Below are 26,503 nucleotides of genomic sequence, written 5' to 3'. Positions count from 1 at the left end.
AGTGAGTCAGACTCTGCTTCCTACTTGCTCTCTTCCATCTCTCCTATGAATAATTTGGTGCAGTTTAGGGTCTTGGGCTGACTTTAGACAAACTGCCTGCCTGTGTTCAGAAGAAATGCAAATCCATCCTTGGCTGACAGTAGCTGCTTTGGAAATCACTAAGCCATTGACCTGATGTGAATTAAAGGCAAAAATGTCAAACTCTTTAATGATTTGCCTTATCTAAGTTTTTGACTTAGAGGAAGAGAAGCTTAAATTGCTCCACTGAGGGTAAGAAGCATGGGGATGGCTGGAGTGATGGGAACAGGTAGGAGCAGCTTTGTGAGATGGATGGGGAACAGTGTTTATGCTCCAAAGCTGAGCAGCTTGGGAAGTAATGGGGGCTGTTCTTCAGATTGTGCATCACATGTTTGAATTTTACTCTTACTTCAGAGGCTGCCAAAATTATCAGGGGAGAAAAAAATCTACCTGGAGATGTTCAGAATCTATTTTTGGGGTAAAATAACAGAACATTTAGCTCGGCTCAGTATTAAATAGTCCTTTCCAAACTCCTTCTCATTGTTACCTCAGCTGTAAAATGGGGAGTTTGTGCTCTGTTGAAGCTTAATTAAATGACTGTGAAGTGCTTTGGGATCCTGAGGTGAATGTTAAAGAAATTATTTTATGGAAGCCTGGCTGAAAAGTCCCATCTCATCTCCAGGTTACTAAAAAAGCTTTATTTTAATTTTCCCAGGTTTATTATGTTTTAATCAGACAATTATTAAACAAATCTTAATCAGATTTAATAGATTTCTATCTTGATCAGAGAGGACTAGAAAAGATAATGAGCTGCTTTACTACATGTGCTCTTAGGAGCTAATCTTCGCAGTTGGTATCTTGCTCAGCTTCTGTCTCCTGCATGATCCAGGTTCATATCCTCACACTGATTGCTCTTATGATACCTTTTTTATCTTTTTTAAAATATAAATTATGTTTTTCATCCTGATGCTTTAGTGCTGTTTGCTCTGTGTACTAGCCAGCACTGTTAACATCTCTCACATCATTTATCCTCATCCTCTCCCCTGGAACAAAGGGTGCAATGTGACAGTGGAAAGTTTTGTGTGGTGTGCAATGGGTTTGTCAGAGAAAGCTGGAAGGAATCTCTGCCTTCCCACTCCATGTGTGAGGAATCATTTGGTACATAATTCTGCTCTTCCCAATTTTTAAGCTTGAAATGTTTTCTGAAACACTGAACTATGCAGCAAAATTCTCAGCCTTTTAGCAGTGGTCTCTTGCTGCATAAATCTGGTAATGTGGAATCTCTGGGTCATAGGAAAGGCCATGGTGTTAATTACTCCAGTGGTCATGGGAGTGATCATTATCAGGATGCTGAGAATTTCTCATAGATTTGTTTGGTAATCAAGGAATTTGAGGAAACTCAAATCAATGAAATTGAGCCTCTTGGTGCCAGTGAGAACACTTGAAGCTGAGAGAGGACAGCACTTCTAGGGCTGATCTTGATGAGCTGCCTCCCTGACAGAAGGGGCGTCTGCCTTAGGTGATGTCTCTGGGAGCAGCAGGGAATTGTTCTTTGCCCAGGTCCTTTCAGTTCCAACAAATGCAGCAGCCTTGTGGGAAGTGATTGAAGCCCCCAATATTCCTGTTCCCATTGCACAGGAGCTATTAAGCACAAGCCCCCTTGATTACTGTTGGCTTCTGCTGCTTTCCCCATGGAATTCAAAACATCATCAACCAAAGCCCTTCAAAGATGTGGCTGTAGCTCCTTTTATCAGTGTTGGCTTGCCAAAGGCATGGGGTTTGTTCCCATTTTATCTTTGTGAGAAATTCTCTGAAGTGTGGTGATAATTTGTCTGGATGGCAGCATAAAGGAACTGTAATCTTTCTCTTTGCTTGATCTATGTGGAGATTGTGCTCTTTCTTGGTGTGCATTTCCCTTCAGTTCTGGGTGATTGCCTCTGGCCCAGCAGAGAGCTCCTGCAGCCTGAGCAGTGGGATCTGAGCCACCTTCTCACCTCCTCAGGGAAGGGAGTTTGCTGCTGCAAAACAACATCCCTCCTGGATCATAAGGATTTACTGATCCTGAGGAGACAGCACAAAGATCCTGTTCTGTGGGCAGGCCTTGGCACAGCCCTGTGGAGCTGATGGCATGGAATGAAGAGAGCTTCACACAGAGCAGGGTAGGAGCCTGGGAACAGAGAGTGTCATGCCATGAATTATGCACTTCTATACCATGAGTTATCAGTGTAGGAAATGGCCTGGACAGCTCCTGAGTAACAAAAGCACCATTTACATCACTGAGTGGTGGTGAATTCTAATGCTTGTATTTATATTGTCACCCTGACTGTAGCTGTAGGAACTGTTTCATTCAGGATTCCAGTAGTAAACACTTGCTAAGAGGTTGCTTTCCCTGCCTGCCTTGTTTTCACCACAGTCATCTAGTGTTTACACACATTTTAGCCTCTGTGCCATTTTTGAAGGCTTTATTTGTCTCATTTATGTTTCTGGTTTGGATAATACTTAAATATGAAATCCATCTGGGAAACATATTGTATATTCACGTCGAGGGGTAAAACCAGTTTTTAATTAAAATTTTATACAGCACTTGTATTTCACTTTGTCCTGTTTTATTATGAAACACTTCAATCTTCTTCCTAAAACACATATGTCTTGTGCGTTTCAAGATGTTCCTTGTTGCTCATGCAGAACCAGTTTGGGAGCTCTGTCAGCACAGTGCCATATGTTCTGGGCTTCATTTAGCTTCTCTGCCGTTTGTGGAGGCAGCAGATTGGATGGAATGCAGCTCAGCTCGGCTCCATTCTTCTCTTTGTAAACTTGTCAAGAGATAAAAAAAGCAGGGAGAAGGAAAACACTGAATAATACTCGAGTGAGTTGAATTATCAAGAAGTTATGGGAATGTGGCCAATCAAAATTGAGGTTTCTCATGTTTTTGAGGATTTTCCTTAATTGTGGCTTTTGCAGAGCTATAAATTGATGCATCCCTCGGTGCTACCCAGTCTTACACCCAAAACCTCACTGAAGATTGAGATATAACCTGAGTCATTTGGAAATGACAAGCATGAAGTGCTCGATTTTGCACTGATCTGATGGTTTAAATTAAAAAAGAAAAAAAAAAGTGAGTAGATTTCACAGAATATTCTGAGCTGGAAGGGACCCACAAGAACCACTGAGGCCAGCTCTGAAGTGTGTGGCTCATACAAGGATTAGAGTCTGCCCTCAGTGTTGTTGGCACCAAGCTCTGGAGCAGGAGCAGGTGGAGAGGTCCCGTTCCTCCTTGGTGTCTTCTGGCTCTGTGAGGGTCACACTCCACTTGTTAAGTGCCTGGAAAAGAGAAAGCTCAAGAATGATGGTGCCCTCCTGCTCAAGCAAACACACACAAAACCAAAAAAAGGTCATTTTTCTTACCAATCCATTCCTGTTTCTTCCCTGCCCCCCATCTTCTTGACCATGAACCAGTGGGTGCCATCAGCCTTTAATCCATGGCTTGTGTCATGGATTTAATTCACCAGCTGGTCACTGGCCATATCCAGGGTTTCCAGGCACTGCTCTGCCCTGCCCAGACATTTCAGGACCACCACAGTGGCTTTGACAGAGGACCAGAGTATTTCAGTGATTCTGTAACTAGAGCTTAAAAACAAAACCAAACCCAAAAGAATAAGAAACTGGCAAAAAAAGAATCCATATTTCTCTGCCTCCCCTTTGCTGAGGTGTGAGGCTGGAGGGGAAGGGCACGAGCAGCTGCTTGATGTGGCTGTGGAGGAGAAGGGAGGGAAACTTCTGCAGTCCTGACCTCAGGTCGGTCAGAAATCACCAGCTCGAGTGACATGAGTGTGAACCTGGTTGAAGTGACAGGCAGCTCAGCCCCTGGGACTCTATTTACATATGTTTAAAACAAACAAAAGAAAGCTGCCTTTGTTCCCCAGGAAAATCTATTTACTTGGCATTCAACTCGTGTATAAGCTGGAAGTTCTTTCACAGAAGTAGAAACAAAGCGACTGACATTTCTGCTTTGATGTGAGGCTGCAGCTCAGATTTGATTTTGAAATATGAGAGTAAACTGAAACTACCTCCAATTTAAAGGTGGATTTTTAATGACCTTAAAAGTTTTGAGAAGTTTTTTTCCTCTTCCCTTAGGGACCAGAAAAAATTATAACAGTAATCTTACTCATAGCTGTAAGTCTACAGAGACAGTGGCTGTAGGTTAATGAAAAATTGACACTGCTACTTGCTGTGCTTCCAGCAGAATATTTTTTTACTTCAAACTGAAGTGAACTATTGCACTGTGTGAGCTGGTTATGAGTCTCACATATTAAACTGGATGCTGCTTTTGTGGAAGCCACAGGAGCAAGTCACAGAATAGCATTTCTGGTTGGAACACATGCTGCAGTAATTATTGGGTTGCCCTGGTCCTTCCTGCAGAAATAAAGAAATAAAGAATTAAAGAAATGAAGAATTAAAGGTTGCTGGGTTAGTGTAAACCAGAGAGGGGCAGAGGAGCCATTCCCAATGATCTCCATCCCTGGTTCCCAGTGCTGTCAAGCAGCCCCATCACAGTCCAGCAGAGAAAGCTCAGAGCAGGAGCAGGGTGTTGTTGTGTGTGCAGATGTTCCTGTTTTGCACTGTTCCACCCTGCTCCTGTGGCACAGGGACTCCTTGGGGGACGCCCTGTGGCTCACAGTTGTTCAAGTGCCCCCTGCAGTTTTTTTGGGAACAGCTTGTTCCTGGGAATCAGAAATGGCACCAACTCAGCAGCTGAGGCTGACTTTGCTTTGGGCTCTGAGGACAATAGTGATTGTTTGTTGTCGTTGGCATGGTGGTGCCATCTGGCCCTGCTTGGACAGCAGGGCTGTGATCCTGCACTGCCTGGCACTCCAGCTCCTGCTGCTGAGATCCTGGGCTGTGCTGGGATGGCAGCACTGGCAGCTGGGTGCCAGCCTGTGGCAGATGGAACAGCTTCAGCCACCCTGTGAGCTGTGCTGGACAGGGACACACACAGCTGCTGGGGTTGCTGTGAGACAAAGGGAGGGAAGGCATGGAGGTGGCTTCAGCTGTGATACAGGACCCCAAGGCAGGAATTACAGAGCCTCTGGATGTCTGTAGGGCTCCCTGGAAGGATTTTAGACCCATACCAGTAACAGTAGGAAGGGAATTCTGATAGGTTCTTTCCAATAGGTGTATATATTTATTATTATTATTATTATTATTATTATTATTATTATTATTATTATTATTATTATTATTGTTGTTGTTGTTGTTGTTTTGTTATTTTGTTGTTGTTGTTGTTGTGGTTATTTATTGTTATTATTATTTTTATTATTATTTAATTTATTCTTATTCATTTTTTATTAATTTTAAATTATAATTTATTAATTAATATTTTTATTATTACTGATATTCTATTTTATTTTGTTATTCCCATCGAAAGACGGGAAGGGAAAATTGGACAAGAGTGCAGAAGAAAGGAAACTAAACCATGGAAATTTAGTGAGTTTGTTTCTTTTCCTCCTGGGGAGCCAAAGTACAGAAGGGTGCTGGCACTCAGCCCACCTGTGCCCTCCTCTCCCTGAGAGCCCCACCAGCTTTTCCCTGGTGGAGTTCCTTCCTGTGCTCCCTGCAGGAATCCCAGGAATTCCCAGGAGAGCTGGGATCCTGGTTAGGACCCACTTTAACTGAGGAACAGAGACCTCCAGCTGCAATTCCCATGGACAGGTGCCCATCTGTGCATGCCAAAGATGCTGTGGGTGCCTCTCCCTCCTTGTCCCAGAACTCCAGTGTGAGGAACCAGAGAATTCACAGTGCCCTGTTTGCTTAGCCTCCACCCTGCTGAAACGCCTGTGGTTTGATTCCTTTCCTTTGTAATAAACTGTGCCCACCACAGCGTATATTCTTTTAAATAACATTTTAAAATATTTTCTGGTAAATTAAAGTGATGACATGTTTGTAGGGCTCATTGTTAATTTCATTTCCTTTGGCTCAGCCAGCCAGATAAAATGCAATGTTATTAATCTTTGTTTAAAAGAAGATCCTTTGCCGAACAGTAATAAATGATCTTGATAGATTTGTCAGGAAAATGAATGATAATCATTTGCAGACAGACGCAAGCCTAGTATGGAAGATTAATAAGAAAATATGTATTGGCATCATTAATAACATCTGCTGCCAATGCACTTGGATATTGGTTACAGCCTGAGAGCAATGTGTTCTTGTTAGGACACCACAACTCATCCCCTGCTGCCACAACCAGCCTGCACAGAGCTCCTGTTCAGCTGGAGTTCCATTTTTTGATTGATTTGGTTTTAATTTTTTTTTTTGTGGCTAATTACATTGTTTTCCTAGAAAACACAAGCAAAGGTCAAGATGTTTTGAGACAACTTTGCTTTATTTCAATCAAACCTCTCAGACTTCCCCTCCCTTTTCATTCTTTTCCCTTTTGTTTCACTTCAGTGCTTCAAAGTAGTAGTGAAGTCAAATAAACTTACCCATGAAATGTGCTCCTGACTTGTCCCACATGCTATCCCACACATCCCCTGCATCCCAGATGTGACCAGTGCTGAGTTTTGGTCACCCCTCATGGAGAAGCTGAGCCCCACAGTCATTCCCAGCAAACGGTGCCTCCAGGGAAGGGCTGTGCTGCTCTGTCACCTGATGCTCCCAGGTGAGAGCAACCAAAGCCACACCAGTCCTGACCCAGCTCAGCCAAAATATGCCCAGAGGAAGATGTTGGTGGCCATCAGGAGAATGGCACTGATGTTACACACAATCTTCCACTGGGGCTTCTCCTCGATGCTGGTGAGCCTGTGCTCCAGGGCTGCTCTCTCCTCCGGGGACAGCGTGGGCGCGGGGTTGGTGGGCAGACCACAGAACCACATGTACACCACTTTCCACCAGGGACGTTTGGCTGCTGCAACAGAGAGACCAAAACCCGGCTGTTGGAATCTGCTGGGACTCTTCCCTCCCTTCTCCCAGTTTTTGGAAGTGCATTGGGCAGTCTGGAGTGGGGCTTGAGAGGGACCTTGCATGGGAGATGCAAGGTGATGGAAAGAGGGGAAAAGGGAAAAGGAAAAAAGGGGAAAATGAGAAGGAAAAAGGGGAAAAGAAGGAGAAGAAGAAGAAATAAAAGGAAAAGGGGAAAAGGAAAAGGGAAAAGGGAAAAGGAAAAGGAAAAAAGGGGGAAAAGGAAAAAAGGGGGAAAAGGAAAAAAGGGAGAAAAGGGAAAAAAGGGGGAAAAGAAAAAAAAGGAAAAGAGGAAAAAGGAAAAGGAAAACTTCTCCCTAGACCATGTACAGCACAGCCTAATTGCAGTGGGTTGATTGCACCCCTCAATCATTAGTTAATTAAGAAACATCTTCCCCCTCCTCCCCGCCCCAGATTCTGCTTTTAAAAATTCCTGACAGCATGATGGTCCATTTAAAGATATCCCAGCTTGTTTATTACACATGGCATGCCAGGTGAAGTGTGTGTTTTAATTGTCAGTCCTCTGCTGTGTGCATTCACTTGCTGTTCTTTCCAAATATAACCTTTTTTGAAATGCAGGATGTTATAGGGCCTTGAAAAAAGGTGTTACCCAGGAAAAAAAACCTCATTAAACTGTCAACTGCTGTGTTTCACATTTCCTTCCTCATCTCTGCTAATTACCAAAATACCAAGGTATTTGTTTATAAAAACCCGAGCTAGTAAAGTGAACTAGGAATTGATAAGAAATAAGAAATAATGCTGAATAACTGCATTCAACTTAAACCCAGATTTACTCTATTGGGGAAGAAAAAAACTGAGAATTTTTTTTAGATGTTCACTTCTGTTTAGCTTGGATGTGATTGGTTCCAGTGTCCTTTGGACTGACCAGCAAATGGAAGAAGTGAAGAAATATTGTGTGTGTCTTTATTCAAAGGTTCCTTCTCTGTAACCTTCAAAAGTTAAGCTCAAAACCAGAAAGCTGCATTTTTTAATAGATTTGCAGGGTAAAGCTCTGCCCACTCTGAAAATAACTAGCCTATGCAGCATCTCCTGCTCCTGTTCTGTCCCCTGACAACTCTTTAATTTCACTTTGCTCTGCTTTCCTTCCTATTAAATACCTCTGGTAGGACACAGAGCTATTTAAGGTCTGAGTTTTAACCATGGCTTGCATCCTAAGGGAAGATGCAAAGATCCTGTTGGTATCATGGAAATGAGCAAAGTGAGGCCTGTGGGTTCATTCTAGGGCATCCACAAAGTGCCATGTCTGCTCCCAGGGTTCTCCTGATCCCTCAGACTGTGCTGCTATTTTGGTGCTCTTTTTTTCAGGTATCTCAGCTCTTCTGAGCCATTCAGAGGGATGTGACATCGAGGTGTGTTGGGAGGACCAAGAGCCACACCACCTTCATTTGTCACATCCTTAAAACTGCAAATGCAAGCCCCAGCTCCAGAGAATGGACTAGGAGGAACTTGGGGATGTTTGTGGGATCCTGGCTGTGCACTCCCAGGCACCTGGGTGTGTTTGTGCACAGACAGAGCCCTACCTTCCTCCTCTGAGGATGCAGTTTCCACCAGGTCCTTCTCATTCTGTTCTGGGTCAGGCTGTGCTGCTTCACTGTTTTCCGGGATTATAGCAGGTGCTTTTTTGTGCCTGGTCCACCACATGAGGCCATCCAGCTGCAAAGGGGAACAGAGAGAAACTGCTCACTGCCTGTCTGTCCCAGTGTGGCCACCCAGACATCTCCCTCCCTGGGGCACACAGGCCCAAGGTGATGCTGAGGCCTCTTTGGGGTGATCTCCCAGTTTCCCTCCCTTCCTTCCCTGGGTAAGAAGGTTGGCATCATCCAGCTGGAGTTGAAAAGCTGAGGAAAAATGTGAAATAATCTGGTTTCTCTCCTTCCATTTTTTAAAAGAACTTGTTCCATCCCTGTCTCTGAGGATTAACCCTTTAGCAGACATTGGAGAAGCAGCTTCCTATTTGCAAGGCCCATGTGATTGATGTGAAGCAATGATGGTCTGCATCCAGAATGGCAGCCCTCCAACAGGGAAGGGGAATAAAGTCAAATAAATAAAAATAAATAAAAATGAAGCCAAGACACCCTCTCTGGATACAGTCAGTCCCAGACAGCTGTTGTGCCCTCAGAAGATTTTTTTTTAAAATTCCAAATTTCTCTGATGGGCCAATACAGAAAGCCACAGAGGATGATCAGTCTGTTTACAAATTCCCAAGTTCTGAATCTCTTATCCCAGAGCAAGCCTGGAAATCTCCCTGGAACACAGGGAGTGCACAGGAGACATCGAACTTGCAAACCTCAGTGGCCCTTTGGCAGCTCTGGGGGGTCCCACAGCCCAGGGCTCAGAGATTTGGGGTTAAACCAGGCCTGAGGCTGCTGGGGCTGACCCAGGCATGGCCAGGATCTCTGAGGCTCCTCTGCCCCCTGTCCTGGACAGGCCAGCAGCAGGGACAGGCCCATCCACCCCTCCCAAAGGCAGAGGGGCACAGGGGACAGGGCAGGGCTGCAGAGGTGACAGCAGGGCAAGCACAGCCACACACAGGCCCCAGGAGCAGCTGCCCCCCTGCTCTGCCTGTGCATGGAAATGAACCTCCCCAATGGGTCACTTACAAGGTAACGTGAGCTCCATTTCTGAATTTTGCACACACCAATCCAGGCAGGAGCTTCCAGCTGACACAGAATGTTGCATAATTTCCAGAAGATTTATAGCTTTATTTAAATCATTTTCAACCAAGATGAGCATTGGGCAGGGCTAATCTTTCTTGTCATGAAGTGCTAAATTGCTTTGATTTGATGATCCTCATCTTTCTCAGGGATGCTTTTTTTTTTTTTAATCATTTAGGAAATGTCACAGGAACATAGTAAAGTTTTAGGGTTCTAAAGGATTTCCAAAACTTTTTTTCCTTTTCTCTCCTCTCCTCATGTGTCACTGAACCACTGTCTCTGCACATTGCAGCAAAATCTTCAAGGGCTGGGGTGTACCTGGGGCTTGGGATCCACCAGAGGGATGCAATTCCCATTGGAAAGCAGCACGGACACAGGGAACCTCGTGGCATCACCCCACTGACCCACCCAGGAGCTGATGCCTCTGCCATGGCCAGTAAAGCCAACCACCACCCCAGAGAGCTCCTGGTGACACCACAGCACCCTGCAGCTCTGAGCTGGGATGGGTTTGGGCTGAATGCGCTCCTGAGATCCCCTCTCTGCTCTTTGCCACTGCTGTGGTGCACAGCAGCAGCTCTGTGGGACCATGGAGGCCTCCATGGGGCTCCAAAGGGATGGGGAGGGGAGGAAAGTGGTGGCAGTGCCTGGAGAAAGCAGGAAAATGCTTCACTCTGAATTGCCTACAGGGAGCTGTGTCAGCTCTACTGACTGGGACCTTGGAAGTGCTGCCTGAGCCCACCCTGTCCAAGGGCAGGGGAGCAGGAGGAAGCCTTGTCCTGGGTCCTGGGGAGCCCTGTGGCTCTGCCCCCATCTGCAGAGCCACCCTGGGCACTGCTGGGGGAGCCCTGTGCCCTCCCTTGGTTTGCTCCTGTCAGCACCTATAGAGTTTTTGGCTCTCAGTGCCACCAAGGGATGCTGGGGAGCTCCAGCTGCAGCACCTCAGAGCTCTCAGGGCTCTCAGTGGCACCAAGTGATGCTGAGAGAGCTCCAGCTGCAGCACCTCAGGGCTCTCAGAGTGGGCTCAGACCAGCCCAGGGGCCTTGGTGCTCCTCCTTGGTGCTCCCCCTAAGCTGTGCACCAAGAGGAGCCACAGGAGCCATGCCTCAGGACACAGGGAGAGCTCCCCAATCCCAGAGCACAGCAGGTGGAATTGCCAGTCCATCAGCCTGTCTGGGTGAGCCCTGAGCCCTGGGGAGCTGGTGCAGCACTCACTCAGTGCTTTCTGCGCTGCTGCCCTCCCTTTTCTCCCTCACAGTCTCCTTGGGCAAGGGAGTTTGCAAGAACTCAGCAAAGTTTTCCTTTTGTTGTTTGTAAACTAGAATAAATCCTTCTGTTCCAAAATGCCATCTGGCACCTGACAGTTGTGTTTCAGCTTCACAGTCTCAAATTTAATTGTAAGCTCTTTTGCAGGGTTTTCAAGGACGGCGTGACACAATATGGACTACCTACAATGAAGACATATGAACTCTGGAGCATACCAAACAAATTCCTTGCATACTTGTTTTCCAGCACAGCATCAATCACCACAGGGATGGGAGAGTGTCCAAAACAGCAGGAGAAAATGCTACAGCTTGCAGTTCTCAGATTGTAATTCATTTAAAGCCAGGAACATTAGCTGTACCACTCTAACATCAGATACAAATCTCTTTTCTCCTTTTGCCCATTTACTATCTCAAAAGCATTGAGATTCAATATTTAAAGTTGTCCAGTGTAGATCCTCAGCTGGTGCAAAGTGACATAACTGTGCTCAACAGCTGTTCCTGGTCTTTGAAGGCAATGGAGCTGTGGTGATTTACATCTGCTGAGGTATGATCTATCACTGTATTTCCTCAGCTTTGTCTTTGCTGCCTTGTTTTTCTACTCTTTTTGCTTGACAAAACAAATGACACAATTCCTAGCTCTCATGCCTTGCCTTTCATCATTCCATCCCCAAGCACTGCAGTTAAGGATGGGCAGAACCAGCCCCATGTGAGCCTTAGGGAAAAACACCCGAGGCTCAGGAAGGGAATTGATGGACCAGGAAACTCCAGAGGTCCTTGTGCAGGACACCCAGCACAGCATCCCCTCCCAGCACTGCCACAGGGAGGGGATCTCACTCAGGCTCTTCACCATAGCTTTGCACATTGCCAAGTCAATAATGGCCAAACACAAAGGCCAGGTGCCAATTTCTACCCAGACAGTCAAAACCTGGCACATCCACCCTGATCTCCAGCTCTTGCCCTTCCTTCCCCAAACACCTCTGTCCCTGAGCCAATGCAGCCACAGACTCTGGAGATGAGGGGGAAAACCATGAGAAACAATGTCACCAACAGTGATGGTCCAAACCCACACCTCTGCTCATGTCTAGGCAAAACCTGGGGTGAATCTGACCCAGGAAAATGAAAAATCTTGGTCTCAGTGCTGCCCACTCAGATCCCTGCCAGACAGGCAGAAACCCAGCAGTGTTGTCTCCTACTTCAGTTAAACCCCATGCCTTCCTTTGGCTGTTCTCTGAGGAACCAGGGCAAACCTTTCCTGTTGAAGTAGAAACTCAGTGGAATCAGACAAATAGAAATGGGGACATTTCTATTTTCTCCCATTCCTACTGAGCTGTGGAAAGAGGGAATGAGCTACTGCTTAGTGGCACAAATTTCCTGGCAGTCCATCCCATTTTCCTTGTGGTGGGAAGATACAGAGGGGAAGGGGGCACATGGGATGGCCATCACAAATACCAGATGATTGATCTGGGTCCCTGTGTCCAGCCTGTCACTGCCACAGCCTGTATAATTAATTCTCATTCATTTTCTACAACAGAATCTCTTACACAGGGGTCAAGCACTGAGCTCAGCACTATGTGGGGTCCAATACCAAAAAACTATCCTGAGCATCTCTATTGAGAGCATTTACCCCAGAAAGCCCAGCTGATGTTAGTTCCTGGCCAGCGCTGCCCTTCAGCAAGCTCTCCTCCCTCCCTGGCCACCTCTCATCCTTTGTTCCTCTGGGATAACTGCACACAGCTGCTTCAGACAGAATCTTGCCCTCCCTGACCATCCCCCTGGCTCTTTGAAGGATGTGTTAAATAAGGTCACTTACATCCAGCACCTATAAACTCACACATTTCAGTAGAAATACCACTGAAAATTTCCCCTGGGGAATCTAAGATTGTACCTTCTCTTTCTCTAATTCTTTTATAGTGGGGTCCATGCTGAACTGCCCCTCCTGGAAGATTTTTGAAATGTTTCCATACCCCTGAGGTCAGACTAAAAAGCCTGGAGGTGCTGGGGCCAGTTTCTCCATCTCCTGAACTGCTGGTTTGATGCTCCCTGTTCACCAGCGCTGAGTTAATGCATCTTATCTTGCTGTTGCTGTGGGCAGGGAGCTCTGCACATGTTTAGCTATCACAGGTCAGATGATAAGTGGGAACTCATTAAACCACAGTAATTAATTGCTGGCAACCATCTGGCCACCCCTGAGCAGTCATGAACAACGTAAGCAGCAGAACTAATGGTGCCTCCTTGCCAGTATTTCTCTCTCCCATGTGGATCCTCTGATAGCTAATAAAAGCTGGGAGTTTATCTCCAAGCAGACACAAAGCCAGCCTCTCTCCCCCCTCCTCTCCCCTATCTGAGCACCTGCTTTCATGTAATCTTCAGGAGCGGGGTCTCTCTGACACCTATAACATTCCATCAAACATCCATGGAGCTGGTTAATGCTTTACAAGTTATGAGGAAGCAACAGATTGATGCCATCACAGCATTTTCTCTCTCATGCAGTTAGGCAGGAAAAAACAGGTCTTTTTAATCTATCCAGTAACCTTTGCTGAGAGGGAGGTGGTAGCTTTGTTATATTGGCAGCTGCTTTAAAACTTGGGACTGGGAAGAGTTGCTTGAAGGTTTTATAATATAAAACCTCCCAACTCTGCACCATTCTAATGTGCTAAGTAAAAGAAAGTTGTGCTTCCCTCAAAGTTATTAAATTTAATTGAGATCACATTGGGACAAAATGTTATTTTCCTAAATGCCCATGTTGCAAAAGATATTAATCTTGTTTGCCTGCAAGATTGATGCTGGCTCTGCTGAAGCAGGCTAGATGCTACAATTAGATATATTTAATTCCTCCTCAGCAGTGCTCTGTAATGTGATTTCATCTCCTTCCCCTTCTTCTTTTCTTTCTGTGGCAGTTTTGATGGGCTGTGGTGTCTGCCCAGCTCTGGGCACAGCATGGGAGCTCACACTCAATTTGAAGCACTCAGAGCTCAGCAGCATTAACACTCTGTGATCTGGGGAGCAGGGAGAGCTGAGCAGCAAGGACTTCTTGGCAGCACATGCATTCCACACCATTCCCTGGCCCCTGCAGGAGCAGGGAAGGGCAGATCCCAGGGAATTTGGGTGTCCAAACGGGGGCTCTGGTGTCACTGCAGTCACTTACCTTTTCTTCAGGGATGGCTGGGGTGCAGAAGCTGACCAGGAGGATGACAATGGAAGTGAGGCCAAAGAGGATGAGGGCGAAGTAGAGGTAGTGCACATCCTTGAGCACAGCTGGCCTCCTGTCCTCCTCCCCACAGGACGGGGCACTGTAACTGAACTCCAGGATCATCCGAATCACGCCAACAACAAAGCCAGCCATGAGGCCCCAGAAAGCACCCTGAGGAAAGGCAAGCACAGAGAAAAGGTCACTGCAAGTTACCTCTGGTTGTAGTTTTCCCTCTCCTCTCCCTCTTTCCCAAGATTTTTTATGCCTGATGGAAATCCACACTGAGGTGCATCAAAGCAGAATTTTTTTCTGGAAAAAACCCTCATTTGCTCTCATTGCCCTTGAGCACAGAGCACACAGAGCACAAACAATGCAAGAATCTCCTCCTAACAACACTCCTCCAATGAGCCTTTGACACATCATCCCTAAATGGCAGAACAACTTCCTTTTCATGCTTTCAAATGGGACTGCCAAAAAGTACCCCTTGCAGTGACTTAGAAGCAAACCCTTACCCACCAGAGCCTGGGCTAAGATCCACCAGTGCATGCCAGGAAAGGCTGTCCCATTGTCACCCTTGAGCTGGACTGGCTCAGAGTTAAACAGCCTCAAAGGCTAAGTACTGAGGGAAGAGATATCTATTTATTTTATCAAATTAAACACACGCATCAATTGGTTGATGGCACTTCACCTACAGGCTCATTAACCCTCTTGCAGAAGATGGCCAGGATGAAGAGGGCTGCAATTGGTGGGCTCAGAAAGCTGCCTATGGACTGAATGTAGTCAAAGAGCTTCCCACTGTTGGCTGACTGAACCATTGGGATCCAGAGAATGCTGATGACCACGAGGATGAGGGTGAAGACTCTGAAAGAGAAGGATAAAATTGAATTGAATCTGTAGATGAATTTGCAGCAAAACACACTCCCAGTTGCTCTTGGAATTTTCTAAGAAAAAATCCACAGATCACTCTTGAGAACTTTTCCTTGTGTACACAGGAAAAGAGAAAATTGTTCTCCCAATGTGAGCCTGGTGTGACATGGTCTTCAATGACCTTGCTCTTGGACATGACAGAAAGAGGGAGCTGGTGGCTTGTGGAAGCAATCTTTCTGCCACCATTCCAAGCAGGTAATGTGCTCAGTCTCTTGCCTTTACCAAATTCCAACTCGTTTGCTACTCATTAAAATTGTGTTTGGGATCTCAGGTGAATATTGAAACCTTCCTCTGCCTTTGCACTTTGTGCCACAGAGGTTTGTCCAGAGTGCTGAGCACAGGGACTTGTCCTCTGCCCACTCTGCCATGGTGAAGTGTGAGTTTGCCTGCACCCTTCAGCCATGCCTCAGCACAGTTTAGACCTTAAAGCTTGTGACTGGAAAGCAAAAGCTCCACACTCAATGCAGCCTAAATTCCCCTGTCTGGAGGAGAACTTTATATGCCCCTGATAGAACCCAGCACCAAAGCTCATCTGCAAAGGACACTACAACTTATCACAGAGACAGAAAGCTGGGAAGCTCAGCTCTGCACTTTCCCCTGAAGAAAAAATAAAATTTAAAAAAAAAAAAAGTAATTGCAACATATCACTCCTGTCTGATGCAAAAATAACATTTTTATAGACCTCTGGTGACAATGACTCAAGAGCACTTTTGGCTTTTCTAAAAGTTACATTTAAAGCAGTTTTTATAATAAGTTTAGAGAGAAGAGAGGCAATTATCTGCTTAGCTCAGTGGAACACTCAGAGTTTCTCCTTGACCAGGCCTATCCAAGATGAAGCTGGAAATCACAACTCTCTTTCCCAAGCTGTCCTCCTGCTCTGTATTGCAGGCACCAGATTTTTCTCAGTGAGCCCAGCCTGGAGGATGCAAAAGCTGCTCTCAGAACAGATGATGAGAGGAACAAGACATAAATAAATGCAAGGACCTGCCCACAATCATCAGCTCCTGCTCGGAGGCCTGCTTGCGGACCCGCTGCCAGATGTCCAGCACGAAGAGGGTGCTGCTGCTGTTGAAAACGGAGGTGAGGGAGCTCATCAGGGCTGCCATCATCACTGCAATCATCAAACCACGGAGCCCTGCGGGAGACAAACACAGAAGGGGAATCAGGGCTGGGCCTCCAAGCACTGTTTTTCCATCCTGCTGTCTGCTAAGATTTCCACATCCCTAGGATGGGTAAGGGCAGCCTGACCCCCCCATGCAGAGCCTGGCCCAAGCCCAGCCCCACAGCGGTGTTCCTCACCATCAGGCATGAGCTCAATGACCAGCTTGGGGTAGGCAATGTTGGAACAACCCACAGCAGCTCCACAGATCCTTTTGCAGACCTCTGGGTCCACGCAGGCCACTTCATCTGGGGAACACAGGGCAAAAACGGGGAGTCAGTGCAAACCCCACCGAGCCATAGGTTGTTCAGATCCAGGCAACAAATCCTGCAATCCTTGTGCAGTTTCATATAAATTCAGAGGTGGAATACAGCTACAACGAGTGAAGCTGGAAAATGCTTTATATCATATAATAGAGGTGAAACTTTGAGATGACATTTTGAAATTCTGTTCAGGATACAGCTGAATCTCTCCTGGGTGTTGCATAACTGTAATCCTTGATGATTTGTCACTTGTGGGAGCTGGACTGCTTCCATGAACCTGTCAGATGGGTTCCCAGGGATGCTGGAGACTCACTTATTCCTGTTTAGGAAATCTGGGAAATAGGCTCTTTCCTCTGGGAGTGATCCTTCTAACCAAGTTATTCTTCCTGGAAAGGGGAAGGCTCTGGAGAAACCAGCAATGAGAGCTCCTTGGGATATAAGGGAGGCTCGTTTAGCCTAATCCACCAGGACCTAAATGAGTTAGTGTGGGAGGTTGCTAGAACTCTCCAAGATACCAAATGAATGTAATCCATAGGATCTGAAGGACAACCTCAGTGCTCCATGAATTTAATTTCACTGATTCCCTGCAGATAGACAGATGAATGCAATGTCCACAGCATGGAGTTATGGCAAAGTATGGCTGTTCTTGGTGATTTCTGCCACTGTGGGAGAACTGGAGGTGGAGGGAGGGCTTGGGAACACCATGGTGCAACAGCAATCTCTATGAACATGCCTGCAGGACAGCAGTTTCTGAGATGTAAAAGTGCTGTAAAAGGCAGACCCGTGTGGGATTAGTGGTCACAGCAGGATGGTGTCCCGTGTCAAGGAAGATGGGAAGGCTTACCTGGGAAAAGAGCTCTGCTGATCATTCCTGGCATGACCAGGAAAAACACGGGGAAGAGTTTCAAATATCCTGCAAACACCGATCCACCTTTGGCATGGGAGAGGTTCTTGGCAGAGAGAGACCTCTGGACCATCACCTGCAGCCAGTGCAGAAAGGGAGCAGAGAATGAGAGAGCAGCACAGCAGAGAGAGCAGGGTCCATTCCCTCTGTCTCTCCTCCTCAGGGATGACTTTCAGCCCACAGGATCCCAGGGCGTTTTGCATGCCAAGGACAACTTTCCCACCTGACTGACGGCAGCCTGCTGCCACCACTCAGAGCTCAGTCCACAGGCTGCAGGAGAGGGCAGCGTGGAAATTTCCTTTACAGGAATAATTTCACCCTTGACTGAAATGAAGCCACCTTGAGGGCTGGAGACAGCAGCTGTGTGGCAGCAAGAGACAGGGGATGAAGCAGACTGTGGGTGTTTTGGTAAAAGCTCAGTGGTGGGGTTTCATAATTGTCCCATCTGAAAGTACAGAAGCACAGTGTCTCGAGAAACACACTCAGCTTTCCTTGTTTGTAGCTTGAAAAGGAACAAGGGACATGAGACATCTGGGAATATGAATGAAGGAATGTTGTCTGGAGGTCTGCTCAAGGTCACAGCACAGCCAGCTCCAGATTCACATTTCTATATCCTTGTCATGATAACTGCATGAAGACTCCCAGTACTCACCAGCCCACAGTGGGATAAAGATGGATGAAAACAACCTGTTCTCACTGCACTAAGAAGTGCATAAAATTAGCAGCTTGCTGAGAAGGTGGAAGGAGTGAGACATTCTGGTCTAGACCAGTAAAAAAAAGTAGCAACTCCTGCACACTGAGGCACAGTGATTTTTCAGCTTACAGATCCACAGACTGAGGAGTGGACTGAAAATAACACTGTGGTGATTTGTCTGCTGAGGGAAAGGTTTATTTACCTGGTCAGTGCACCAGCACCAAAGAGCCACCACTGTGAGGCCAAATACAAGGCCAGGCCAGGGAAGGTCTCCTGTGATGGGATCCCTGAACAAATGAAAGGCATCTGCACGCGGGAGGTGACAGTCTGTGTTTGGGACCGTGATCTTTGGTATTGCTGCGCTGTATTTCTCCTTAAGTCCTTCATACCAGCCGACTTTTTCAAATCCTGTAAAGAAAGTGGAGTGATTTAAGGGCTGTTGCATCATGCAAAGTTATTATCTAATCTGAGTCTCGTGATTACTTTTCTTTTATCTTCCTCTTATCTCCTTTACTTTTCATTCCACCCTTGCTTTTTGCAGTCAAAGTTTCTACAGAAGTCAGCTGGATTTTGCCCAGAGTCCTTGTGGCTTAAACAATACATTCTGAAAGAGGATCAATGCAGGAAAACCTCCATGATCCTAATCCCTGCAATGTCATCAGCATCTAGATTTTACTTATACACCCTCTAAAAGCTAGAGCAGGAAAGTATAACATGAAAAAAAGATATACCTAGTTTAGATATTTCTGTTTGCCAAGAAAGCTTAAAACAAAGACTGATGGTGGTCATTTCCTTGTTGCTCTTTATTTTTTTATAACTCTCAGTTGCCCCCAAATGAACTCCCAAAGCCAACAGTGGAAGTCAGCAGGGTTACTCTGAATTGACATGGGCCTAATGAGAGCTAAATTTGGCTCTGAGAGTGTGATGTTCCAAAGTTCTTTGGCAACTCCAGTGAGGTGAAGATATCCAGAGCCTCACCTCCATACAGTTAGTGCAAAGGATGAAGACAGTATGATGGCTTGGAGAATGAGACTTGTGCTGGCACCACTTCTGTGAGTGGTTCAAACTCATTTCTGCACCACACATGAAAGGGCAAAGCACCTGCTAAGGTCTAGTGGCCTTGGGACCACTAAAGTGTCACTGCAGGTTCCCCTTACCTATGAACATGAGGACCAAAGCTCCCAGCACCATGATCAGGGTCTGCAGCACGTCTGTGTAAATCACAGCAGTCAAACCCCCTGCCAGGAGAACCAGAGACAGCAGTCAGTGTGTCACCATGCACAGGTGACACAGGGAAACTGGCACCTCACCTGGAAAAAAGATTTCTTTAGCCCCAGCCCTGGAATTTCAGGACAGACCCACTGGGAGAAGATGGCACTGAGCTGGTCCTCTGGAGCCCACAGCTGTCACAAGCCCTCCCATGAGGAACAGTGGGGAACATTTTCCATGTTCATGAGAGAACTCAGAGGCAGCTCAGCATCTTAACAGCTAAAGTTGGTAATTTTGCAGAGAGGGAACAAAATAGCAAATATGAGCAGTGGTAACTTCCTGCACAGAGGGAGCCCGGAGCCTTGTGCAGTGTTAGAAAATCCTCTAAAAACAGTGATGCTCCCCCTTTCCCATGGGGAGGAAACAGTGATGGTACCACTTTCCCATGGACCAAGAGGGAAGAGGGGAAGAGTCAAAGGTCTCCAACAGCTGGGAGTGACCAGGCAGGTACTACCAGCAACTGGGGCAATCTCCCCCTCAGCCCAGAACCTGAACACTCTTTCCCCTCTGCAGGAAATGGGAAACTTATATCCTAGGTTGCAGTTTATAATGTGTCCTTTAAAACCAGCTATTTACCAGCTATGGTGTAGACAGCAGTCACTGCTAGCAGGACCACAGTGGACAAGTAGAGGTTCCAGCCCAAAGCAGTTTGGATGAACAATGCTCCAGCAAAAATGTCTGTCTGGAATAAAAAAACCAAGGGCAGTCTGGCGTTAGCAGTGCTTCGTGCAAGGGAAATCTAATAAAGCAGCCTGCAGCCCTCTGCGGCTGGAAGCACTGACAGGGGAGGACACCACCAAGGTGAGCTGGAAGGGGAGGAGAAGAGCTGTTGGGACTCTTGGCTCTGAACCTTGTTTTGCTCTAAGGAAAAGCTTTCCTCCAGGTCAGAGTTTTCAGGATCTGGGAGAGCAGAAGGGTGAAAATGAAGGTGCTACACCAAGGGACTAAAAAGAAATCAGAATAAAGATCATCTTGAGTATAGAATCCTGGCTGGCACAGAGAAGAACTGGTGTAAGCTGTCAATTCTTTTGGTGACTGAGAACACATCCCTGGATAGCAGAGCCCCTGTATCCACAGGCTGATACAGGAGGGAAGGAGGGGGAGATAGCAGAGACCTTATTCTTCCCAGGGCTGCCTCTGGGTGGCCTCATGGTCCACAGACACTCCCTCTTGAAAGACTCCTAAAGAGTCACTGAAATCTTGTATTGTATTGTATTGTATTGTATTGTATTGTATTGTAGTGTATTGGTTTATCTGAGAAGGTCAACAGGTGGTTTTTCTGTTCATGCAGTTCAGCACATTAGAGTGACTCCAGAAAAACAGGTTATACCTGCTGAGGACCTCACTAGAAATACAGAAATTCCCATCAGCTGTGTTTTGTTTGGATCTTCTGGCAGAGTGACACCAGAAACCTGGCGAAGCCTGGAATTACACAGATAACATCATTCCAAATTGCAGGAGGTGATATGGGAGATGTTTATGTTGGGAAAGCAAGGTAGAAGGACACCTGTGAGTCTGGTATGGGGTGAGATACATGTGAAGACCTTTGCCAAGGGAGACAGAAGGGATGGGGCAAGAATTCCATTTGCTGTATCTGAAATGAGCACCTTAAAAGCAAAGAGCCCTGACCTCTGTGGGCCTGAGACACGACAGGCACAGCCAGCACTCCACAGGAATCCCTGCCCCTTCTGGGGTTTGGCTTCCCAGCAGGAAACACAGCCACCTCTGCAGCCGTGCAGGATCAGCCCTCTGACAACAATTATTGAGATCTCTGTTTTCTTTGCAAGCCAAGAGGACTCTGCAGTGCCCTGGTTGTTGACCTACGTTTGGGCAGAAAGCACAGGGAGAAAAATCCTTCTTGTAACCAAGTGCCTGCTGTCCAGCCAGCCGCTAAATGAGCTCTCCACAAACAATAGCTGTGCTTAATAGAAAGCACCTGTCATGGCCATAAAGTGCCCCAGCCACATCCGTCAGCCACGCGTGAATTGGCTGCGCAGAGGAGAAACCACTGGGATGAAACAGCGCTGATGGGGGCCAGGGTCCTGCTCTGAAAAGCACTGGCAAATGCTGCTCTGCTGAAGGTCACTCTGAAAGACAGCTCTGTTTCATACCTTGTCTGCGTGGCTGTGCTCACTCTGGGCTGCTGCAGGAGAGAGTTGCTATTTATCCCTCACAGGTAAAGAGGCTTTAAGTGCCTTTTTGCAGGACCTCGCTCACTCTGTCACCCAGGGCTGTGCTCTGGTCCCACAGAGCAAAGCAGAAGGCAGTGCTGGCAGCAGTGGGTGACATGACCAAGAGCTGCCCATTAGAGGGGGAATTCTGTCCCACAGTCCCAGCCTGGAGCTCCTCTCAATGCCCCTCCCAGGAGCTGAGACATAATGAGCCTGGGAGAAGGACCTTGAAGCCACATGAGTGTTTTATCTCCAGTCAGTGTCTCCCAAGGCAATTTGACATCTGAATATTTCAGAAGGGTCTAGGGAAAACTGGCTTGTACTGACCTTGGGATAATCAGCTGGAGACAAAGGACTGACATCTTCAGTCCCTGTAATGGACTCTCAGATACACTCCTCTCCCTCCAAGGGCACAGGTAGTTCTTAGTAAATATCTGAGCATAAGTTCTGTTTCTTTGTGAATGGCATTTAAAAGGGGGAAATACTCAATATACCCAGTGCACTGGGTTTTGGTTACAAGCAATTCAGAAAAGATGCTGCATTTTGTCTTAAGCCAGAACCTACCTCCCTTTCCACTGTACACTTTTTGTGCAACACAAGTAAGAAAGAAAGAGGAACAACCATAAAATACCTGATGCTGAAAACTCAACTACGAGAACAACAGCAGGTTTATGATAATTTAAGAGAATTTCATCTCTACAAGATACAGCCAGCCAGATTTTCACATGGGGTAATGCAGCCCTTCCTCTGTCTCTGAAGCCTAAGGTTTGATGTGATAGAAGAGGAAAAGCAGGCAGACAGCCCACAGTACTTACACTGTTTAGTAATTAGTTGCACATCCCTGTAAAGTTCTCACTGTGCATTGCTGTTTAATGAGGGCTCTGTCTCTCTCTTAGGAAAGGTCTCCATGATCAATAGAGAGGCAAGAGCAGCACACTAACACACTGCAGCTGCTCCTGGGAGCAGGGCTGGTCCTTTCAAGGAGCTCTCTCTAAGCAGCCCTGCCCTGTACCAGGATGCCCTCTCCCTGCCCTAGACATGAGGAGGGGTTCAGATGGATACGTACGGATATCCTGGTGAATATGTAGAGAATCAGGGACAGCACAGATGTGTAGATTTGCAGCCTCTGCCCTCCAAACCTCTTCTTCAGGTACTCAGGCAGGGTGACAACTCCTGCTGCGATGTAAACTGGCACGAAGATCCAGCCCAGAGCCAGCAGTGGCCAGATGGCCTGTGAAAGAGACAGAGAATAAAGGCACAGGACTCAACACCTGGGAACAGCTCTTCCCCCTGTTCTGGCAGTAGCCATCCTAAGAAAGCAGAAAAGTACAGTATTATGTGATGTATATGAGTGTCACCATCATATTTTCTGAAAAATCCCTTTGCCAGGATTTCTTCTCCTGGGAAACTGAGAAGTCTCAGAGAAAAATGAAAACAATAAATATCTGTTTGCTTCTCCTGTGTTTTGCTGATTTGGAATGTGGTTTGGACATTGTTTACCAACCACATTGGTTTCATGTGAATTGTTTTAACTTGATGACCAATCACTGTCAAGTTGTGTCAGACTCTGAGGAGAGAGTCACGAGGTTTTCATTATTATCTTCTAGCCTTCTGTATATATCCTTTATCTGTTATTTAGTATAGTTTAGTATAGTATTCTATAATATAATATAATATAATATAATATCATAAAATAATAAATTAGTCTTCTAAGAACATGGAGTCAAATTCATCTTTCCTCCCCATGATGGGGGACCCCAAAAAATACCACATTTGAGAAGCAGGCTGAGTTTTTCTCCCTGCTCAGAAAATGAGCCAGCAGCTGGAGGAATTATTACAATTCAGCCAAAAGCCTTTGAAGATCCCTTCCTAAGGCCTGTATTTCTCTCTGTCACGGCTGTCTCTTCCTCTTCCATGCCCTGGTCCTTTGAGCAAGGTGGTGTATTCTGTTGCTCTGGTTCTCTGAAAGGTGGTGGTGTATTTGGTGGCCTTTAAAACCACTGATGCTGTGGCAGTGAAGAGTTAAGTGATTCAGAGCAGGATGGGAGCATCTGTTGCTCGATTAGCAAGTGATGAGGCTGAGGCAGCAGACTGTCCCTGCGGAGCATAAAAATAAGCAACAGCAAGATTCTGCTGGGATGTTCTCCTTGCAGGCTGGTGCAGATGTGCTTCTGTCACTGGTAGATAAAGAGGCACTTTAGTTGCTTTGCCACAGGTGAAGAGTTTTGGAAAGTGTAAAGGCATTCCTCATGTATTTCTTCTTCATTTCCCAGCAAAAGCCCGAACAGGAGAACTTAAACGTCAATGAAAGCCATGGGATCATCAAACCCCACCCCTGGTGGTCTCCAGCCATTTTCTTTCATTCTTACATTTATTTTGATCAGTTATTTAAGTTCTCAGAAAAAAACCCTGATCCCTGTGAGCAGAGATTGTGACTGATTGGGAGCAGCCATGGTTCCTGCAGTGGTGAAAGATGCTCCTGTGATCCCTCCAGCTGAATGATATCCCATGGCACAGGGAGAGAATAATGGCATATGTAAGTTCTCTTCCCAATCTGAAATAAATTAATCTGAATTCATGAAGTTAGATTTGCCCTGAAACACAATCTTGTCTTCATGAGCCTCTAAAGTGACTTGAATAGATTTCCTTTGAGAACAACAATATTATGTCCTACATGCACCAAGCTGAATGCAGTCTCTGTTTTCCTCACAAAGGTGACTTTAATGGTCCAGAAAAAAACATTGCAGTGAATACACACCCCAGGAGAGAGCTTTTGGTGGGCCCTGCCTGTGCTTGGCACTACTAACACTCTCTGCTGAGGTAGGCAAGAGATTCAGAGTTAGGTGAGTGATGCTTCTTGTGAGATGCTTCTGGCACTAATCTCACTCCTCATCAGCTGAGAAATTTCATTAGCACCACACACCAAGGGCCTGGTTTTCATGCTCTTGTGTGCTGTCAGTGGCAATTTTCCAGGCCACTTCAACAGGGCACAATGAGACCTGCCTTAACATCCAGATGTTCACCCCAGAGGTGCCACCTTTTGGCAGCTGCCAGGTGAAGAGAGTGCTGCTGATTTTCATGGATTTACAGTGAATATGGGAGCACATGCTGCATCTTTTTGCCTTTTATTTTTCAGCTCCCTACACCCAGAATCCTGTGATTATCCAAATATCTTGCCAGCATCCATTATCTTTTATTTTAATCTTCACAAGTGCAGACTACAGCTTAAAAATTAGGCTGTGCACCACTGGGAAGGCTGAAGAGCTAATAATCCCAGTGAATTCCACTTAAACTAAAATAAAGATCTCACGTTTCCGAGGCTGTCGGAATGTCTGCTGGCTTCTCTCCTGAGAGCTGAGCGCTTGTTGCTGCTGGTGCTGTTAAACACCTGACTTTGGAGGGAAACCCCCATTCCCTGTGTGAACAGTGACACCTTAGTTGGGAACAGGAGTGACACTCACGTTCCACTCGAAGCCCCCGACAGCGATGCCCCCGGCCGCCGCCGTGCCCGCCAGGCCGATGAAGGACCCACTGCCCACGTCCGTCGACATCAGGGAGGCTCCAATCTGGAACACAGGGCACAGGGATGCAGCTGAGACACTCACCTGGAGGCACTTCTCCATCAAGCCAAGCACTTCCCCCCTCAGAAAGTCTCTTTCCCTGGGATCTCATCTCCTTGTGGTTAGGCAGCTGGGTGCTGACACAGAGTTGGGTTTTCCTTCACCGCTCCTCACCTCACCTACATTTTTATATGGTAAAGCACACCCCTGCTCCCTTCCACTGCCCCCACTCCAGTGCAAAGCTTAATCTCAGAATCAGGGCTCACTTTGCCAGTGGTTCTGAGAAGCACACCTGTTACATGGGCACAGCAGAGGGAAGGGAGCCTGGTGACACCACAGATTCCTCAATGTCCATGAAACGTGGTGGATTTCTCCATTCCCTTCTTAGGCAGCCAGCAAGGTGCCGTCTCTGACCCTGCTGACCCTTGCTCTGCCTCCACAGGTCTTGCAACTTAATATCAGGTCTTAGCTGAGGCTATGTAATGCACAGCTGAAACCTGTCACTCTGATAAAAACAATAATAAAATGCAGATAAGCCAGTCATGTAGCTCAAGGTGAAGGCCACAAGGAGCTGAGCCTGCAGGAGAGCTGCGGAGGTGGAATCAGCTCTGACAAACAAATCTGAGAAGTGAACAGCATTAGAGGTTGCTCTAAACCTAAAAGACTTCAGAAGAGGCAAGAGCTGACGTGTACCAAAGAGCTCTGCAGCCACCTGTGGTTGGAGCCAAAAGCAGTGACAATGTTTTGGGATTTGTTTGGGAGATTTTTTTAATAGAAAAAAAACCCCAGATATCTTGTTTAAAAGAACAAGATTGAGGAAAAAAAAAATTCAACTTTAGTATCTTTTAATTTTCCCCCTCCTAATTAGAGAAAACCATCAAGCTAAGCTTTTGCATTAAATGTCACTTGGCTGAGGCAAAAGTTTAAAGAACATTTAAGAAATGACAGATTTTAGAGAGGTGTATGTGTCTCTGGTGGAAGAGGCTGAAAATCCAGCCTAGTGAATTTATGGGCAATGCACAGCCAAAGGAAAAAAAGAGAAACCTGTTTTGGTTGGGAAGTGCATTCCGTTACCCACGACTCACTGGAGAGATATATGGTTCTAGAGTCTGGCATTGGCTGAGAAGAATCTTTATTCCTGTGGCATTTTTATTTCTTTCCAACTCTAAATTATCTTTATATGTACCTTTCACTCCCAAGAAAAGGCGCCTTCAATAGATTATTTTTTCCTTCATAGTGAAGATTTATACTTCAGTGGTTTGAAGTTTATATCCTGTACATCGTTAGTCAATAAACTCAACTCAGCTCTAAGTAGCAAGAGTTCAAAGTCCTGGGATTAGGGATTATTTTTGATTTAGTGCTTAAATGCTCTTTACTGGATAACACATTCCTAGATTACCTAATGCTCTTTTGACTTGGGAGCATCAGTGAAGAGTTCAAGCCAAGAAGTTTCCAAC

At 46.2% G+C, this 26,503-nt stretch overlaps 1 protein-coding gene across 3 annotated transcripts in view; it reads right to left on the bottom strand.

Annotated features, from left to right (window-relative positions):
- Positions 1-6,431: 6,431 nt before the first annotated feature.
- SLC5A9 (solute carrier family 5 member 9) overlaps positions 6,432-26,503 on the bottom strand; it is a 30,106-nt gene continuing 10,034 nt past the window's right edge. For 2 of the 3 annotated variants that reach the window (XM_064719528.1, XM_064719529.1), the window contains exons 3-14: positions 24,948-25,052; positions 22,553-22,717; positions 19,892-19,997; positions 19,204-19,284; positions 18,249-18,454; positions 17,293-17,428; positions 16,326-16,433; positions 16,011-16,161; positions 14,792-14,960; positions 14,055-14,270; positions 8,514-8,646; positions 6,432-6,919 (exon numbers count right to left, since the gene is read on the bottom strand). In XM_064719528.1, coding sequence (XP_064575598.1) covers positions 6,711-6,919; positions 8,514-8,646; positions 14,055-14,270; positions 14,792-14,960; positions 16,011-16,161; positions 16,326-16,433; positions 17,293-17,428; positions 18,249-18,454; positions 19,204-19,284; positions 19,892-19,997; positions 22,553-22,717; positions 24,948-25,052 — 1,785 coding nt within the window. In that variant the 3' untranslated portion in view covers positions 6,432-6,710. Of the gene's footprint in view, positions 6,920-8,513; positions 8,647-14,054; positions 14,271-14,791; positions 14,961-16,010; positions 16,162-16,325; positions 16,434-17,292; positions 17,429-18,248; positions 18,455-19,203; positions 19,285-19,891; positions 19,998-22,552; positions 22,718-24,947; positions 25,053-25,338; positions 25,461-26,503 lie in introns of those variants that run through there. The other variant, XM_064719530.1, reaches the window with a different exon arrangement.

Source organism: Zonotrichia leucophrys, chromosome 8 (assembly GCF_028769735.1).
Source record: "Zonotrichia leucophrys gambelii isolate GWCS_2022_RI chromosome 8, RI_Zleu_2.0, whole genome shotgun sequence".
Classification (NCBI taxonomy): Eukaryota; Metazoa; Chordata; class Aves; order Passeriformes; family Passerellidae; genus Zonotrichia; species Zonotrichia leucophrys.
The sequence above is the reverse complement of the archived record's forward strand: the minus strand, read 5'-3'. Positions and strand labels throughout refer to the sequence as shown.